Source organism: Tachyglossus aculeatus, chromosome 4, assembly GCF_015852505.1.
Source record: "Tachyglossus aculeatus isolate mTacAcu1 chromosome 4, mTacAcu1.pri, whole genome shotgun sequence".
Lineage (NCBI taxonomy): Eukaryota > Metazoa > Chordata > Mammalia > Monotremata > Tachyglossidae > Tachyglossus > Tachyglossus aculeatus.
In genome coordinates, this window is record NC_052069.1 from 65,633,801 (window position 1) to 65,653,688 (window position 19,888).

Consider the following 19,888-nt stretch of genomic DNA (forward strand, 5'->3'; position numbering starts at 1 on the left):
GTGCTAAGCATTTGGGAGAGTACAGTGCAACAAAGGTGGTAGACACATTTCCTGCCCACAGGGAGCTTACAGTCTATAGGACGAGACAGGCATTAAAATAAATAAATAAATTGTGGATATGTAGATTAAGTGCTATGGGCTGAAGGTGGGGGGAGTAAATGGGTACAAATCCAAGTGCAAGAGCAATGCAGAAGGGAAGGGAGAAGAGGAAATGAGGGCCTTGTCAGAGATGCTTCTTGGAGAAGATGTGATTCTAATAAGGCTTTAAAGGCGTTTACAGTGATCCTCTGTCGGATATTCATTAAATCATATTTATTGTGTGCTTACTGTATGCAGAGCACTGTACTAAGCTCTTGGGAAGTACAATTCAGCAACAAATAGAGAGAATCCTTGCTCACAATGGGCTCACAGTCTAGAAGGCGCTTTGTGTTTGCAAAGCACTCTTCTAAGCGCTTGGAAGAGTACAATATAACCATAAATAGACACATTTCCAGGCCAGAACAAACTTAGGGAGTTCCAATCTACTGTAATATCTGCCCTCCCTTATAGGCTGTTTTTGGGGAGGGATCATGTCTACCGACTTTGTATTATTGTACTCTCCCAAGCGCTTAGAACAGTGCTGTGCACACAGTAAGTGCTCCATTCATTCATTCATTCAATCGTATTTATTGAGCTTAAAAAAAACCAAACCATAAATGCCATAGGTGGATCGATTCTATAGAGATGGAAGTTAGAGCCGGGCCACTTGCACTCTTTTGTCCTTGGCCGTTGTATTCCAGCAGGCAAACAGAGTGCAGGGAGCAAGAAGGTGGGAAGTTGTGTAGTACTTGTGAAGTGCCTGCAAATGTTGTTTTTTTTTTTTATGTGTAAGGCCCATTTGTGGCTGAAGTGATTGCAGCCCTGGGCTAATGCTGGGCCAGAACACCATAACCCAGCTTTCGCAAAGTTAAATTCAGCTGCTTCCTGGACTGAAATCCAGGATGTGAAAACACATCCGCCAAGCTAGCTCTCTTCCTCCCTTCAAAGCCCTACTGAGAGCTCACCTCCTGCAAGAGGCCTTCCCAGACTGAACCCCCTTTTTCCTCTCCTCCTCCACATCCCCCCCTCCCTACCTCCTTCCCCTCCCCAAATCACCTTTATATATATATATATATATATATATATATATATATATATATATATATTTGTACAGATTTATTACTCTATTACTTGTACATATTTACTATTAATTTTGTTAATGATATGCATATAGCTTTAATTCTATTTGTTCTGACAATTTTGACACCTGTCTATGTTTTGTTTTGTGGTCTGTCTCCCCGTTCTAGACTGTGAGCCCGTTGTTGGGTAGGGACCATCTCTATATGTTACCAACTTGTACTTCCCAAGTGCTTAGTACAGTGCTCTGCACAAAGTAAGCGCTCAATAAATATGATTGAATGAATGAATGAATGAAATTAACCAGCGCAACTCAAGATTGAGCTCAACCCCACCCAAACCAGGGTTCAGTCACATCAGTCCAGTTGCATTTCTTGAGCACTTAATGTGTGCTGAGCATTGCACTAAGCACTTGGCAGCAATAAACAGACACATTCCCTGCCCACAATGAGCTTACAGTCTATTTATTAATATAAATAAGTACATTACAGAATGGAGAAGCAGCGTGACTCTGTGGAAAGAGCCCGGGCTTTGGAGTCAGAGGTCATAGTTTCAAATCCCGGCTCTGCCAATTGTCAGCTGTGTGACTTTGAGCAAGTCACTTCTCTGTGCCTCAGTGACCTCATCTGTAAAATGGGGATTAAGATTGTGAGCCCCACATGGGACAACGTGATCACCTTGTATTCCCCTAGTGCTTAGAACAGTGCTTGGCACATAGTAAGCGCTTAACAAATACCATCCTTATTATTAAGTGCACATTAGAGCTGTAGGGCTGGTGCCCCGGGGGATGAATAAAGGGAGCAAGTTAGGGCAACACAGAAGGGAGTGGGAGAAGAGGGAAGAAGGGCTTAGTCAGGGAAAGCCTCTTGGAGGATATATGCCTTCAATAAGGCTTTGAACTGGGGAAGTCATCTCCAATCTATCGAGGTCAAACTGTTGGATTCCCCCATCTTCAGTCACCATGGTGACATATGGCTCCCTTATTCCCCATTAAACCCGGAATGTTCCAGAACAAAGTATCTTAATGGCAAGAGATGCCTACGGTCGCCAAAGACAATTCTTTCCATCTCTTGGCTTCTGGAAACACATTAGTGGAATATCTATCGCAGAAGCTAAGGATATGTTTTCACGAGTAAGTTTCCATAGAATAGCCAATTAACCTTTTAGAGTAAGAGCTTTATTCTAAGAGAGGACGTCACTCTCCCAGGCTCGTGTGTGTGTGTGTGTTGGGGGGGCGGTTACAGTATTCAGACTTAAAAATTAAGGAAAGACTACTGGCTTGTCTCATCATTCTCATCCCAATACGTCTAGATAAAATCAGAATATTTTTCTACTTTCTTAACAAAGTTACCCCGGACAAGAGACTATTAGCAAAACCAAAATAAAAGAAAAATGTATATATTTCCAGGTGTGAATATATTTCAAGGCATTATAAATAGGAATACCTTTTGTAATGTAAAAAGGCAATATTGCTTCTTCAATCAGTGGTATTTATTGAGTGCTTACTGTGTGCCTAGCTTAGTATTAAGTACTTGGGAAAGTACAATATGATAGAGTTGGTAGATGCAATTCTTGCCCACAAAGAGCTTACTTCTGCAGAGGAAGACAGATATTAAAATGAATTACCAATAAGGGGTCTAGTAGAGTACAAAGATATGTACATAATGCTGTGGGCTGGGGTGAGTATCAAAGTGTTTAAGGTGTTCACAGCCAAGTGCATTATTGATGCAGAAGGGAGGGTGGATGGGGGAAATGAGGGATTAGTTAGGAAAACCTCTTGGAGGAGATGTGATTTTTGTAAGCTCACTGTGGGCAGGGAATGTGTCTGTTATATTTTTATATCATACTCTCCCAAGTGCTTGGTACAGTGCTCTGCACACAGGAAGTGTTCAATAAATACAATTGATTGCCTAGCTGAAGCTGGGGAGAGTGGTGGATTGTTGGGTATGAAGGAAAAAGAGATTCAGGCCTGAGGGAGAACATGGGCAAAGTGTCAGCAGCAGAATAGACGAGATTGAGGTACTGAGAATGGGTTGGTGTTAGAAGAGCAGTATGTGTCGTTTAGTAAATCAGCGAGGTAAGGTAGGAAGGAGAGAGTTAATTGAGTGCCTTAAAGCCAATGATAAGAAGTTTTTGCTTGATATGGAGGTGGATGGGCAACCACTGGAGGATTTTGAGGAGTGGAGAGATATGGAGTGAACTTTTTTTTGAAAAGCAATCTGGGCAGCAAAGTATGGACTGGAGAGAGGAGAGACAGGAGGCATGAAGGTCTGTGAAGTAATCGAAGTAGGAAATAAGTGCCTGGATTAATGTGGTAGCATTTTGGATGGAGCAGAATGGGCAGATTCTAGGAGTGTGAAGGTGGAACCAACAGAATTTTGTGACAGATTGAATGAGAGAGATGGAAAGGAGAGGCAGCGTGGCTCAGTGGAAAGAGCCTGGGCGTGGGAGTCAGAGGTCATGGGTTCTAATTCCGGTTCTGCCACTTGTCAGCTGTGTGACTTTGGGCAAGTCACTTAACTTCTCTGGGCCTCAGTTCCTTCATCTGTAAAATGGGGATGAAGACTGTGAGCCCCACGTGGGACAACCTGATGACCTTGTATCTCCCCCTGTGCTTAGAACAGTGCTTGGCACATAGTAAGTGCTTAACCAATACAATCATCATCATCATAATGCATAAATGATGGGCTTCTGAGACAGGGATGGTTGTGTCTAGCCTCACCAACTATGAATTGAGAAGCTACATGGCCTCTTGGAAAGAACTTGGACGTAGGAGTCAGAGGACCTGGGTCCTAATCCTGGCTCTTCTAATGCTTGCTGTGTGACCTTGGGGGAAGTTGCGCAACTTCTCTATGCCTCAGTCACCTCATCTGTAAAATAGGGGTTAAATCTTCCTCCCTCCAACTTGGACTGTTGAGCTCCAGGTGGGCCTGGGAGTGTGTCCAGCTGGATAGACTTGTATCTATCCCAGCACTTAAAAAAGTGCTTGACCCATAGTAGACACTAAACAAATACCATAAAAATAATTCCACTCTCCAACCATAGCCTTCTGATGTGCTTAATCTCCACCCTGCAAATCTGTTCTGTTTCCACACCGAGACCTCCGGTATTTTGATGCCATCCAATTTTATAAAGTTAGCAATCCCCAGTTTGTCTCCATACCCAGCCTACCTTCTTACCTACCTTACACACAAATCCACACCCTCAACACTTCCCTCTCAACTGATTTCAGTTCCCTTCCTCCCCTGAACCTCTTTCAAACCACCCACCTGCAGCCATAGGTCACCGCCAAAATACAGTTCCTCCTCACTTGCCCATGAGCTATGGAGAGGTGTGGGCAGAAATCCAGACATCGAATTGACCTTGTCCATCTCATTTTAATCTTCACCTGCTTTCATTCGACCTTCTCATCTGCCCAGCAACATTATCTCTCTGCACTTATTAACTCTCCATACTGATTGCCCAAAACAGCTATTACAGACTTTCACACTTTCCTCAAGCTCCCTGTTCCACTACTCCCCATCTCTTGCCTCTAATAAACTGACTACGCTTAGTGGAAAGAGCATGGGCTTTGGAATCAGAGATCAAGGGTTCAAATCCTGGCTCTGCCACTTGTCAGCTGTGTGCCTTTGGGCAAGTCACTTCACTTCTCTGTGCCTCAGTTACCTCATCTGTAAAATGGGGATTAAGACTGTGAGCCCCACCGTGGGACAACCTGATCACCTTGTAACCTCCCCAGCGCTTAGAACAGTGCTTTGCACATAGTAAGCACTTAATAAATGTCATCATTATTATACTTAGTAAAATCGAAATAATAATAATAATAATGGTGGCATTTATTAATGATTTGGTATAGTCTTAAAATCTCCCTTGCTTCTCTACAGCCCCTTCTTCCTCCAGTCCCCTCTTCCACTCTCCCGCCTTCTCTCAAACTCTACCCCTTCCACCTGTGCTTCTGACCCCATCCCTCCTCTTCTTATTCAAACAGTTGCCCCCTCCCTTCTTCCAATGGCCCCTTCCCCACTGCTTTCAAGCACGTCCATGTGTCACCTATCCTTGACCTCAAGGACCCTCCATTCCTCTCTAAAGTCCTTGAGTGAGTTATCTACACTTTCCACCTCCACTGTGCTCCTGGATTCCCAGATTCTGCCCCCTCCACTCCTTGGAAATGACCTTCTCTAAGGTCACCAATGACCTCCTTCTTGCCAAATTCAGGCCACTACTCCATCCTGATCCTCCTTGACAATTATGCTGCCTTCAACACTGTAGACCACCCCCTTCTGGATACATTATCCAACCTTGGCTTCACTGACACTGTCCTCTCTTGGTTCTTCTCCTATCTCTCTGGCCGCTCCTTCTCAGTCTCTTTCACAGGCTCCCCCTCTGCTTCCCACCATCTAACTGTGGGAGTGCCTGAAGATTTAAGTCTGGGTCCCCTTCTATTCTCCGTTTACACCCATTTCCTTGGAAAACTCACTTGCTCCCATGGCTTTAACTATCATCTCTATGAAGATGATTCCCAAATCCATCTCTCAGAGAGAGACCGCTCTACCTCTCTTCTACAGTCTCACATCTTCTTCTGCCTTCAGGACATCCCTACTTGGAAGGCCTACCGACACCTCAGACTTAACATATCCACAAAAAACCTCCTCATCTCCCACCCTTTCCCTGCTCTCCCCTTAATTTACCCATCACTGTAGGCAGCACTTCCATCCTCCCTGACTAACAAGCCCATTCATTCATTCAATCGTATTTATTGAGCGCTTACTGTGTGCAGAGCACTGTACTAAGTGCTTGGGAAGTACAGGTTGGTAACATATAGAGACAGTCCCTACCCAGTAGTGGGCTCACAGTCTAGAAGGGGGAGACAGACAACAAAACAACACATATTAACAAAATAAAATAAATAGAATAGTAAATATGTACAAGTAAAATAGAGTAATAAATCTGTACAAACATATACAGGTGCTATGGGGAGGGGAAGGAGGTAGGGTTGGGAGATGGGGAGGGGGAGGAGAGGGAGAGGAAGGAGGGGGCTCAGTTACAGTTCTCAGCAAAAGTCAATCAGGTTGGACACAATGCCTGCCCCACATGGGGCTCACAGTCTAAGTTGGAGGAAAGTGGATTTAATCCCCATTTTACAGATGAGGAAACTGAGAAGTTAAGTGACTTACCGAAGGTCACCCAACAAACAATTGGAAGAGCCCAGGTCCTCTAACCCACCCAGGCCCATGCTCTTTCTACAAGCTTCACTGCCTTGGGCTCTATGATTTGTCTCCACTTGTTCCTTGGCTTGTTTTGTAGTCTGTAAATCAGAGTTATGAGTTGCTCCAAAGTGATGGTGATGTGCTGTACACCTGGCTGCAGTTAGGTGTTTGACATCAGAATTACTAACCTCAAGCCAGATCTGGGGAAGTCTACCGTTTTCACCCTAGAAAGTATCTCATGGAGATATCCATCCATTGGCTTTGTGCTCTAATAGAGCAGCTTCAATATAGAGCAGCTTTCAATCTCCAGGAATTTGACAGTGAATTGTCTGGGCGGGGTGGGTATCATTTTGCAAGTTGTTGCTTTTTATCATAAGAAGTTTAGATCATAAGAAACAGTTGTCAGCCCAGAAGTTATAGTCCTGCCTAGTATCAGTTATATGCATTTCCTCCAGATCACACTGTCCAATGATGATAAAATATTACCGCTTAATCCTACCACTTAAAGCATCAAAGGGGTTTTACTTATTTTGGTCAGTGAAGAACTGTGTTTGGGACACTGAGCATATGTTCGGCACATAACCTTGGCATTATCCTCAGTTTATGTCTTTCATGGATTGAATAACCACAAATTCAATCTGTCATGAAATCGTCAGGTCTGTCTTTACAATATCTGTAGAATCTGCTCTTCTGTTCCAAATCCTAATTACTACCACAATAATCCAAGCACTTTTCATTTCCTATCTTGATTACTGCATTAGCCTTCTTGACTGTAAATCATGGTAGGTGGGGGAATGGGTCTGTTAATTGTTACATTATACTCTCCCAAGGGCTTTGTACAGGGCTGTGCACACAGTAAGCATTCAGTAAATATGATTATATTGACTACTACTTTAGCCTCCCCACTGACCTCCCTGCACCCTGTGTCTTCCCACTCCAGTCCATCCTTCACTCTGCTGCATGTCTCTTGACTCCTCAGAATCCTCCAATGGTTGCCCATCCACTTCCTTATCAAACAGAAAATCCTAACCATCAGGTTTTAGACTCTCAATCAGCTCTCTCTTTCCTACGTTAACTCACTGATTTCACTGACAGGAAAATCATGGGGAGCAGAGAGTTTGGGTGGGAAAATGTTCTATTTTGGACGTTAAATTTGAGGTGTAGGTGAGAAGTACTTAGTATAGTGCTCTGCACACAGTAAGTGCTCAATAAATATAATTGAATGAATGAATGAATGAATGAAAGTAGAGGTGCCTTGAAGGCTGGAGGAAATGTGAGACTACAGAGAAGGAAAGCAGTCAAGCTTGGAGAGGTAGATTTGGTAATCATCCATGTAGAGATGGTAATTGAATCCATGGGGGTGAAATATCCAAGGAAGTGGATGTGGATGGAAAATAGAAGGGGTCCTAGAACTGAACCTTGAGGTACTCCCATAGAGGGTGGGAGACAGAGAAGGAGACTACAAAAGGGATTGAGAATGAGTGGCCAGAGAGATGAGAGAACAACCACAAGAGAACAGTGTTAGTGAAGCCAGGGTTAGATAATATTTCAAAGAGAAGGGGGTACCAAAGGCAGTTGCAAGTCATTGTCAGTCATTTAGTGAGTGCTTACTGCATGCAGAAAATTCAAGGAGGATTAGGATGGAGTAGAGGGCATTAGATTTGCTAAGGAGGAGATCATCGGTGACCTTAAAGCTGTTTCCAGGAGGTGAAGGGGCAGAAGCCAGATTGTAGGGGGGCAAGGAGAGTGGTAAAGGAGAGGATGTGGAGTCAGCGAGTATAGACAATTTGTTCAAGGAGTTTGGAGAAGACTGGTCGGAGGGAGATGAGGTGATAACTGGAGGGAGCTGTGGAGTCATAGGAGCATTTTTTTTTTAATAGGGAAATATATGGGCATGTTTAAAATCAGTCCGGAAAGAATCTTTGGAAAGTGAATGGTTAAAGAAGATGGTCAGGAAAAGAAGAAGGGAGGGGGTAATTGTTTTAATAAGATGAGAAAAAGCACAGGTGGAGGGGTTAGAATTTGAGGGAGGTACTGCTGAGGAGACAGTAAGCTTGTTGTGGACAGGGAACGTGTCTACCAACTGTGTTATGCTGTACTCTCCCAAGAGCTTTGTTCACTGCTCTGCACCCAGTAAGCACTCAATTTAGGGAGACCAGTCCTAAAGGTTTCAATTTTATCTACAGGTTATGTGGTAGTGTCATCAGGGGTTTGAGGAGGGAGTTAAAAGTCAGAAACAACTGTTTCTGACAGTGGGTATGGGAGTCAATAAGGATGGAGAAGTATTTTTGACAGGTAGGGGAGAGGGCAGAATTAAAACAACTGCGGATTAATTTGAGATAGACAAGGTCAGCCTGATGTCTAGATTTCCGCCAGCAGTTCTCCGCAGCTCGTGTCCAAAAGCGGAGAAAGTGTATTGTGGAGGTGATCCAGGGTTGCATGATTAGTATGAGTTCAGTGGAGGGAGTGAGGGAATTGAGTTCTGCTGAGAGAGCGGTGTGGAGAATGTGTATTTATCTAAATTCAGGACCTACTTGGCCTCCCTACCCAACCTACCTTCTCTACACACAATACATGCTCTCCGCACGTATTGTGTGGAGAGAAAGTAGTTTGGGTAGGGAGGCCAAGTAGGTCCTGAATTTAGATGAATTGTAGTTATTCCTAGGGACATATTTTTCATCCAGAATCCTACTGAATAATAGAATAGCTTATAGCAACAAAATAATTCTGCAATTTCTGCATTTATTTTCAGAATTAGAATAAAGACATTTTTTATTCCTTTTATATGACCCAAGTAAGAAAAGATACTTTTATGTAAAAGAGCTGCAACTTAATGCTAGTTTGGCTATACAGCATTCTCATTTCTAAGTCTGTTTCAGATGTCTGTGACTCGTATTAGGCATTGGATAGTTGTGACAAAATGAAATCTATTGAATCTGAAACAGAACTTGTCTGTTAGACTGTTTTGTTATTACTCTATTTATTTATTTATTTATTTTACTTGCATATATCTATTCTATTTATTTTATTTTGTTAGTATGTTTGGTTTTGTTCTCTGTCTCCCCCTTTTAGACTGTGAGCCCACTGTTGGGTAGGGACTGTCTCTATATGTTGCCAACTTGTACTTCCCAAGCACTTAGTACAGTGCTCTGCACATAGTAAGCGCTCAATAAATGCGATTTATGTTTTGTTGTACTCTCCCAAGTGCCCAGTACAGTGCTCTGCACACTGTAAGTGCTCAATAAACATGACTGATTGATCTATTCAACTTTTTATTTTTTTTCGTATTTCAGTTCATTGACGGTCGACTGGCAAAACTAAATGCTGGAAGGGGATTCTCGGATGTGTTTGAAGAGGAAATCACTTCTGGTGGCTTCTGCGGAGGTAGATGTTTACGCAAGTTACGGAACCCATTCCCCGATCAAAAATGGGCAGTCTTCAAAATTACCAGTTTGTCTGGGATTTTTCACAGGTGGCTGAACTGAAGTCAGCTTCATTCCAGCTTTGAACAACGATGGGGCCTTTTGGCCCTGATAGGCTCAGGTGTCCTGAAGTGTAGGCACCGTACCAGGCTACCTCTCCCTGGGGACTAGGTGAAGGTGAGAAGCTGCATGGCCTAGTGGATAGAGCCCAGGCCCGGGAGTCATAGGGCCTGTGTTCTAATCCCAGCTCCACCACCATGTGACCTAGGGCAAGTCACTTCACTTCTTTGGGCCTCAGTTACCTCATCTGTAAAATGGGGATTCAGACTGTGAGCCTTATGTGGAATATGGACCGTGTCCAACCTGAGAAGCAGTGTGGCTTAATGGAAGAAGAATGGGCTTGGGTGTCAGAAGTTGTGGGTCCTAATTCCAACTCTGCCACGTGTCTGCTGTGTGACCTTGCCAAGTCACTTAACTTCTCTGTGCCTCAGTTACCTCATCTGTAAAATGGGGATTAAGACTGTGAGCCCCATGTGGGACAACCTGATTAGCTTGTATCTACCAACGTGGCTCAGTGGAAAGAGCACGGACTGGGGAGTCAGAGGTCATGAGTTCTAATCTCGGCTCCACCACTTGTCAGCTGTGTGACCTTGGGCAAGTCACTTAACTTCTCTGAGCCTCAGTTACCTCATCTGTAAAATGGGGATTAAGACTGTGAGCCCCACGTGGGACAATGTGATCACCTTGTATCCCCCCCAGGGCTTAGAACAGTGCCTGGCACATAGTAAGCGCTTAACAAATACTAACATTATTATTATTACCCCAGCACTTAGAACAGTGCCTTGGCACATAGTAAGCGTTTAACAAATACCATTATTATTATTATTATTATTATTATCTACCCCAATCTTTGATACAGTGCCTGGCACATAGTAAGCGCTTAACAAATTCTGTTAAAAAAATAAACAAAATTATCAGGTTGTACACAGTTCATGCCCCACCTTGGGGCTCACGTTCTAAGTAGGAGGGAGTAGAATTTAATCTCTATTTTTCAAGTGAGAATACTGAGGCATAGAGAAGTTAAGTAACTTAGTGAAGGTCACACAGCTCGGTGGCGGAGCCGGATTTAGAACCCACAGCCTCGGGCTCCCAGGGCCATGCTCTATCCACTAGGTCATGCTGCTTTTCCAGATGCTGATTTAATCCTGGCAGTGGCACCAAGCAGCTCTGTTACCTTGGGAAGTTGCATTCAACCCTGTGTGCCTCAATAGCTCCAATTACAAAATGAAGATATATATGCTTGATATATATACAGCACCTGTATATATGTTTGTACATATTTATTACTCTATTTTACTTGTACATATTTACTATTCTATTTATTTTATTTTGTTAATATGTTTTGTTGTCTGTCTCCCCCTTCTAGACTGTGAGCCCGCTGTTGGGTAGGGACCGTCTCTAGATGTTGCCAACCTGTACTTCCCAAGCGCTTAGTATGGTGCTCTGCACACAGTAAGCGTTCAATAAATACGATTGACTGAATGAATGAATATGCTTGCTCTTGCCTAATTTTTGTGGGGAGGATCAATTAGGTTATATTTCTGAAAAATATATATGGTCTCTGGAGGGAATGTAGGCTATCAAATCCAAAACTGCTCTTATTCATTCATTCGTTCATTCAGTTGTATTTACTGAGCATTTGCTGTGTGCAGAATAATGTATTCTGCACTTGGGAGAGTACAGTTTAAAAATAAATAGACACATTCCTTGCCCCCAAACGAATTTACAGTCTAGAGAGGGAGACAGACAATAATCTAAATAAATAAAAAATTACAGATAGTACCTAAGTGTTGTGGAGCTGGGGAGAGGGGCTGAAAAAGGAAGCAAGTCAGGGTGATGCAGAAGGGAGTGGGAGAAGAGGAAAGGAGAGCCAAATCAGGGTAGGCCTCTTGGCAGGTATTTGAAGAGGAAATGAAGGCTACTGTACTGAAGAAGCATGGCCTAGTGGAAAGAGTCCAGGCCTGGGAAACGGGATCTGAATTCTTATTCCAGCTTCACCACTTACCTGCTCTGTGACCTTGGGCAAGTCACTTAACTTTTCTAGGCTTCATCTCCCTCATCTGCAAAATGGGAATTCAATACCTGTTCTCCCTCCTACTTAGGCTGTGAGCCCAATATGGGAACTGATTATCCTGTGTCTACCTCAGTCCTTAGTACAGGGCTTGGCACACAGAAAGACCTTAACAAATACTACAATTATTATTATTATTACTCTTGCAGGCACTTAAGCGGCTCACCCACCTCTGCCCTGCCTGCTTCCCCTTTCCCACAGCACTTGTATATACTTGTACATATTTATTACTCTATTTATTTTACTTGTATATATTTACTGCTCTATTTTATTAATGATATGCATATAGCTATAATTCTATTTATTCTGACAGTTTTGACACCTGTCTACATGTTTTGTTATCTGTCTCCCCCTTCTTGACTGTGAGCCCGTTGTTGGGTAGAGGCCGTCTCTATATGTTGCTGTCTTGTGCTTCCCAAAGTGCTTAGTACAGTGCTCTGCACTCAGTAAGCGCTCAATAAAGACGATTGAATGAATGAATCAGTCAGTGCCATTGATTGATAAGCTCACAGAAAAAAAATCTGTAGAGTTTCATCCAGTCCATCAGTGAACTGTTGGTATTTAAGTGCCTATTATGTGCTGTCTACTGTATTAAGTGCTTGGAACAGTACAGCAGAAGCAAAAATTCCCCTCCTGCAGGTGTTTACAATCTAATAGGTTAGATAGGCAGACACAAATTATTTATAAATAGTATGATCGGGAGGTGGACCAAGGTGTAACTGATAATAGCAAGAGTAGGGCAAGACGAAACAGGTAAACAAGTGAATAAAAATGTACAATATATAATTTTACACATGCACACATGCATATGCCTTCTGCACACAGTCACCTTCCCCCGACACCTCTGACTGTGAAATTCACCAGCGAGTATGTGCATGACTAAAAAAGCTGATTGTGGTCCTTACTGTCCCATCCACGTTGTGCACACAAAAAAGCCGTCCCTTGTCATGTTGTCATGTTTGATGCTTACAAAGCCTAGCTCTGTTTACACTTTTTCCTTCTGGTTCTGAAGCTTCGGCTCAGAGAAAATTACTCCTTTCTTGTCTGTAATATGCTGTGCAGGTCTGTCTGTGGCCATTGACTCCCAGTTTTCACTTGGGATGCAACATTTTCAGAGGCTTTACTGTATCCAAAACGTTTCTTCCACCTTCCTTGCTTTTGATTTCCCAATTTCAGCTCAAAGAATAGCTCTGAGGCTGTCTCAGAAACTGGGTGAATGCTGTACTGCTTTCTGGTGGTTAGGAATCAAGTCAATCTTAACCTTCAAAATAGGGCATAAACTTAGATCACTAGGTCTTAAGATTTTGGTAGTTTAATTTGGAAGGTTGGCTGCCATAGCAGAAATCATGATCCTTTAAAAAAATCATAGCCACATATTTATAGGGTCTTTGTATTAGCCAGTTCCTGGTTTTATTTTTATTATGGCATTTTTAATACTGAAGTTCAAGCATTTCAACTAGCCAAATAAGTTCTGAACCATAACAGGAATATACTGCAATGGTACATACATTTTAAATTAGTTTTTCTCTTTTTTAAAAAAAATAAAGCTTCAAGCCTATTTCTGATTAAAATTATCAAATCATTGAGGCACTGGAATTTGGATTACCAGTTCCAGAGTAGTGTTTTTTTTTTTTTTTTTAATTTTGGTGTTTGAACTTTCTACTAAACAAGTTTTTAAACAGAATTAAGTTCGACCACCTTTGAAACTACTGAAGATCTTTTCAAAACTTACATTGTCTTTCAGTATCACGTGGTATCCTCGCACTACTGGTAGTAATTATTGATGTCAAGTTTACTACTTTAAAATGTTGATTTGCATGTGGTTTAACTACACAATTAATTACTTAATACAATTCCATAGTTAACCAGTGTTTGCTGTAAGTAGCCAGTCATCTTTGTATATGTTTTTCCTTTAGCACATTTCATTTAGGGGAACTGGTAATGAATATATAATGTTGTAGATCTTTCTGGACTTCCAAAGAACCATTGTTCATTTTCCACAGCTCTGTAACAGGAGAACTAGGGATCAGTATGTATTTCCTAGGAGTAAGCTCCTTAAGGGCAGAGAAAATGTTTACCAACTCTTATTTTGTTATCTTCTCCCAAGTGCTTAGTACAATGCTGTGCATGCAGTTAGCACTCAATAAATACCTTTGATTGCCTGGATTCATTGATAGTGAAATGTTGAAAATTTGCGTATTTGTGGACTAAGATAATTTATTTCCCAAAAGAAATATGTCTGTATGTTCTGCATTTCCATTCTAATATAAGAACATTTCTTCACATTCAATCTTAAAATACCTTCATTTTACTTTTAGGCTTAGCTTTATTTTTAAGAAATATGGAAGAATATTTGAATGCCGTATTTTATTACCCTCTGGAGGTGGTAATAAAGAAAAAGAATTAGCCATTTTGGAAAGGTTTATTTTTAGTAACTATAGAAATGTATCACATTGCTCAGGAACGTTTTAAGGACACACAATTAACTGTCTGTAACACTGTGGAGCAAGAGAGGTGTTCGTTAAAATCCCCTGTCACTCTTCTGTGTTAAAATTATCAGCTTGGTATTTATTTTATTTTATTTTTTTGAGGAGGGTGCCTAGAATTTGAAATACTTTTTATTTATGTGTTAGGAAACTCGAGGTCTTATCAGCAGTGGATGCACACAGTCAAGGTACATTTTTCATTTTCATTATTAACGTCATTGAATTGAAACACGCAGTCTTGATGCGACTTTCTCCGTAAATTCTTTAAGTTGTCTCTAATATTTTTTAGCGAGAGATTTTCCATGCTTTTTCAGGAAGTTGTTTTCCAGTGGCTTGCAGCTTTTATGAAAATTACTTAAAAACTTGAAAATTATTTGTTACTTAGAAAATGTTTTTGGAAAGCATGTACTGGTTTTTTTTTTTTTTTTTTTGGTTTTATCCAAGTGTTTTAATTACTTGGTACCAGGGTGCATTCCATTGCTGTGAGTTAGATGTGGTGGTAGGATTTGATAAAACTGTTATCACTAGTGGTAAACAGGAGTCCTGTGATTGTGGCTGTTTTGAACTTGGTCGGTTTTAAACTGAAGAACTTTCATTGCACCATATTGAAGCATTTGATTAAACTTTTTTTGTTAATTTTATGTTGGAAAATACATCACAACTGGCTACAGTACTTAATGTTCTAAGGGAAAAGATTGAAAAGCAGAGTGGCATTTTAAAAATTTCTTAATAAGCTTAAGATAATCTCAATTTAAAAAATAGTTAATGTGTTATCTTGATTCTGAACTGTTGTAACTCCATGTTAGTCAATAAATAAAATAATGCTGGGTTAACTTCCCTTTTAAAAATGCAGTGTGATTTCAGTGTGTCAAAGTACAGATATATTTTTAATTGCATTGATTGCTAAAACCATTATTATATAGAAATTTGTTGGCATTTTACAGAAAGGAGGTGCATTAATCAACACAGCAATGACCAAGGCAACACCAGCCGTCCGAACAGCGTACAAATTTGTAAGCTCCTAATTTCTAAGTTTTTTCAGTATGTTGGAGGAAATCATGTGATATTCTGTGTTTATCAAGAAGCAATAGGAAAAAGATCATTTTCACCAATTAACTGAAAAATTACCAATATACAAACAATCCTGAATGTAGAGTGAGAAGAGGAGAGGCTTCAGCTCACAGCTTTGGGGACACTGCGGTTAGAGAAGCAGCGTGGCTCAGTGGAAAGAGCCTGGGCTTTGGAGTCAGACGTCATGGGTTCAAATCCTGGCTCTGCCAATTGTCAGCTGTGTGACTTTGGGCAAGTCACTTCACTTCTCTGTGCCTCAATTACCTCATCTGTAAAATGGGGATTAAGACTATGAGCCCCCCGTGGTACAACCTGATCACCCTGTAACCTCTCCAGCACTTAGAACAGTGCTTTGCACATAGTAAGCACTTAATAAATGCCATTATTATTATTATTATCATTATTATTATTATATGATGAGTATGAGAGGGAAAGAACAAACCCGTGGATGATTCTGAAAATCAGGAAGGCCTAGTAAATAAAACGTGGGCTTGGGAGCCAGAGGATCTGGGTTCCAATCCCGGCTCCTCCACCTGTCTGCTGGGTGACCTTGGGCAAATTGCTTAACTTTTCTGTGCCTCCGTTTCCTCAACTATAAAATGGGGATTCCATACCTGTTCCCCCTCCTATTTGACTATGAGCCCCATTTGGGTTAGGGATTGTTGTTTAGCTTGATCCACTTGATTAACCCCTGCACTTAACCCCTGCCCTTGACACAGAATAAGTGCTTAATAAATGCCATTAAAGAAAAAGAAAAGGAGCAGTCAGAGAGATAGAAGGGGAACTAGGTAAGGACAGTGTGAGCCAAAAACTGATAGAATTCCAAGCTTAAGGTAGAACAGGATGGGGTAGACAGGCCTTAGTTTGGCAATAAGGACCTTGGTGACCCAAGAGAGTTCAGTCTCAGTGGAGGGTAGAGATCGAAAGTCAGACTGCAGTTGGTCAAGAAGGATTTTGCTGGAGATGACGTGAAGACATGGGGTGTAAATGACCAGTTCTAAGTGTGTTTGGAGAGGAATGAGAGCAGGGAGATGAATGATAGCTGGAGGGTGAAGGGTGGTAGAGTGGTTGTGATGGTGGCAGTAGTAGAATTAGTGGTAGTAGAAGTTCTAGTTGTTTTTCTTGTTGTAGTAGTAGTAGTAATCCATCAATGGTATTGATTGAACACTTACTGTTTCCAGAGTACAGTACTAAATGCTTGGGAGAGTACAATATAACCGAGCTGGTAGACATATTCCCTGCCCAAACTGAGCTTAGAGTCAAAGAAAGCTTACAACTTACCCACACGATACAGTGCACTATGCTAGGTGTTTGGGAAGGACAGAATAAATGACACATTCCATGTCCACAAGGAGCTAACACTCAAAACGGGGTCAAGAGAGGATTTCTTTGGAATAGGGGAGACTTGAGTGTGTTTGAAGACAGAGGGAGACTAGCCATTGTAGAACAATAAGTTTTAAAATGTCAGGAAGAAAGGCAAAGAGAGTAAGAACCAGTGATTTTAGGAGGTGAGAGGGACAGGGTCAAAGGAACAGACAGGTAGAGGGGTGTACTAATATTATTGTTTTAAGTGCCTTTAAAATAGTTTTATTCCGTGAAGCATATTCCTCAACCTCTAACCCCGAAATTAGTATTATTAACTTTGTAGAGAAGGCAGGAGATCTCCTCTTGAGAAACAGCCAGGAAGCAGGAGAAGAATGAGGAAGCAGTCTACATCTCTTCTTTCATTTTCTCTGTACCTTTCCTTTTCTGCTTCACTTTCTTTTTGTCTTTTTCTCTCTCCCTTTGCAATCCTTTTCTCTCCTGTTTTCATAGATCCTGAGCCAATGCTCTTGACTCCATTTTTGAGTTCCCTTTATCAGAGTATGGACCGTGGCTCAGACTTTCATTGTGTGCTCCCAAATACAGTGCTCCATACTCAAATAATAATATTAATAATAACGATGATGGTATTTATTAAATGCTTATTATATGTCAAGCACCAAGTGCTGGGATAGATACAACCTAATCAGGTTGGACACAGCCCCTGTGCCACAAGGGGTTCACAGTCTTAATTCCCATTTTACAGATGAGGTAACTGAGGCACAGAGAATTGAAATGACTTGCCCAAGGTCACACAGCAGACAAGCGGCGGAGCTGGGATTAGAACCCAGGTCCTTCTGGCTCTCAGGACCACGCTGTAGTCACTAGGCCATGCTGCTTCCGCATCTAGTAAAGTGCTCTGATGATGTTTCAGAGAATATGGGTACCATGCTGTAGAGTCAAACAAAATAAAACCTATGAGCAGTTGGTGTCCAGAGGCCTACAGGGTGGGTGAGGAGTCAAAAGGTTAAGAAGTCCCTCCTTGGCAGCGTGGCTCAGCGAAAGGAGCACGGGCTTTGGAGTCATAACTCATGGGTTCAAATCCCGGCTCCACCAACTGTCAGCTGTGTGACTTTGGACAAGTCGCTGTGCCTCAGTTACCTCATCTGTAAAATGGGGATTAAAACTGTGAGCTCCCTGTGGGACAAGCTGATCCCCAGCACTTAGAACAGTGCTTTGCATATAGTAAGCACTTAACAAATACCATTATTATTATTATTATTAATTTAAGGTGGTGGTCGGGCGGCCCAGAATGGCACAGGTTAGTCCTTCTTGGGGCCACCCACCAGAATGAGGTGCCCCTCTCCCCATGTCCCCTCAACAGTTTCATCAGATCCCAGGTGGTCCCGGGATTGGGGCCGGGGAGGGAGGAGGGGAGGTCAGGCGTGTGGCCTTGTGAGAGTCAATGCTCACCCATCCCACCTGTCACCCATTGCTGACAGTCTCTCGGCGGGCTGCCATTGCCAACCATCCTGTCTCACCTCCCCGGGGCTTCTATAGCCAAGAGCTGGCTAGAGCCCAGTGACTACTAATAAACTGGTTTTTGTTTTTCTGTCCTCCCAGCTTACGTACACCCCCTTTTTCAGTTCTCCATGAAGCAGCTGCTTGGGAATTCTGCTGTCATCCGTTCTCCTCCTTGTCCCTCCCAGGGGGACTTTGCAGTAAAGTTGCAGACGAGACTTTAATTTTCACTTTGGCTTTTTCAGTCCCTGAAAAAATTTTCTCGAAATAACAAACTGGTGGAAAAGCAATGCCAGGCAAAAAATCTCCCTCACACATAAAAGCCTCTAATTTCCCTCTCAAGGCCAATGCTACTTTGCCAATTGCCAGAATAGACTGCTTTTGCAGTCATCTTGAAATTCTTGACATTTTCCCCAAACCTGCTGTTAAGCTATGTTCTTTTCTCCCTTCAGATTTAAAGGTGCCATTTCGGATAGGTAGTTGGCATCGAGAGCCTGGCTGACTTCTGTTTTGCTCATTATAATGTGGAAGATGAGGCAGGCTAAATGTTAATATTTTCATGACATTTGCATGCAAATAGAGAGGGAAGCACGTTTGCTACACCACTGGTCTATTAGCATAATAGGGCTGCCAGCTTAGTACATTACACCTGAAATTAGTTGTTTGAGATCATAATCCGTCTTTCTACCAAATAATTTTACTGGGTACAATTTTCATTAAATTTGAACTCATGTAGCGTGTTCTCTCAGTGTAAGTAGCGTCATGCTGAGATAATTAGATCCTTTTTTAAAAACTTTTTAGGCGAAAAACCAAGCTAAACAGGGAATAAAGGAAGTGAAGAGTAAGCTAAAACACAAGGTAAGCATCACCGTTTTTTCTTTCTCTTACCTTGCTTTCTACATTAGTTTGAAGCTTAAACTTTACAAATCACATGAGATTTGTGTTTTTAATGACTTTTGAAATATGCTTAGCCCTTTGTTCAAAAATACATTTTTCATAACGAGCCCTCTGGCTACTAACTGTCATCCTATGCATCCATTAAATAATCTCTTTATTGTTTGCATATTTTATCATAGCACAACAGAGGTTTTCAAAGATACTCTAACAGAATGCATGTTTTCATAAAGTTGATTGCTTTGATATAAAACAATTGAAGCTTTTGCTCCCTGACTGGAATTTGAAATGAGGGGATCTTTAAAGTAGAATTTATTCCAAGGTACCAATGTCTATTTTGGTCCTGTCATAGTCTTACAGTGATGCTTTAAATTTTTTAATATTTAAAAATTTCCAAAGGGACAATAAATACCTGTTTGAAATATGATTAAAACACATTAAAATAGCTCCTGAGGTTTTGCAGGTCTTAAAATTTATTCTCTTTTGATATTTCTCGTTTGCCAGGAGGAAAAAAAAAGACAAGTTATCGTTAGTGGGGTCTAACATCTCCTGTTTCAGCAAAAAAGATCCAACGATTTGATGAAAGAACTCCAATCTAAATAGTTTGCCCTCAACATTCCATTATTAGGCATTTACAGGGCTTCTCTTAAGATCCGTTAGCTTCACGTCAAAGTGAATTTGATTTTGCTGCTGGAAAAC

At 41.6% G+C, this 19,888-nt stretch overlaps 1 protein-coding gene across 2 annotated transcripts in view; it reads left to right on the forward strand.

Moving 5' to 3' along the window:
* DENND1B (DENN domain containing 1B) overlaps positions 1-19,888 on the forward strand; it is a 330,783-nt gene that overhangs the window by 269,946 nt on the left and 40,949 nt on the right. For both annotated transcript variants that reach the window (XM_038744737.1, XM_038744739.1), the window contains 4 exons: positions 9,656-9,746; positions 14,549-14,589; positions 15,346-15,414; positions 19,097-19,153. In XM_038744737.1, the coding sequence (XP_038600665.1) occupies positions 9,656-9,746; positions 14,549-14,589; positions 15,346-15,414; positions 19,097-19,153 (258 nt within the window). The remainder of the gene's footprint in view (positions 1-9,655; positions 9,747-14,548; positions 14,590-15,345; positions 15,415-19,096; positions 19,154-19,888) is intronic.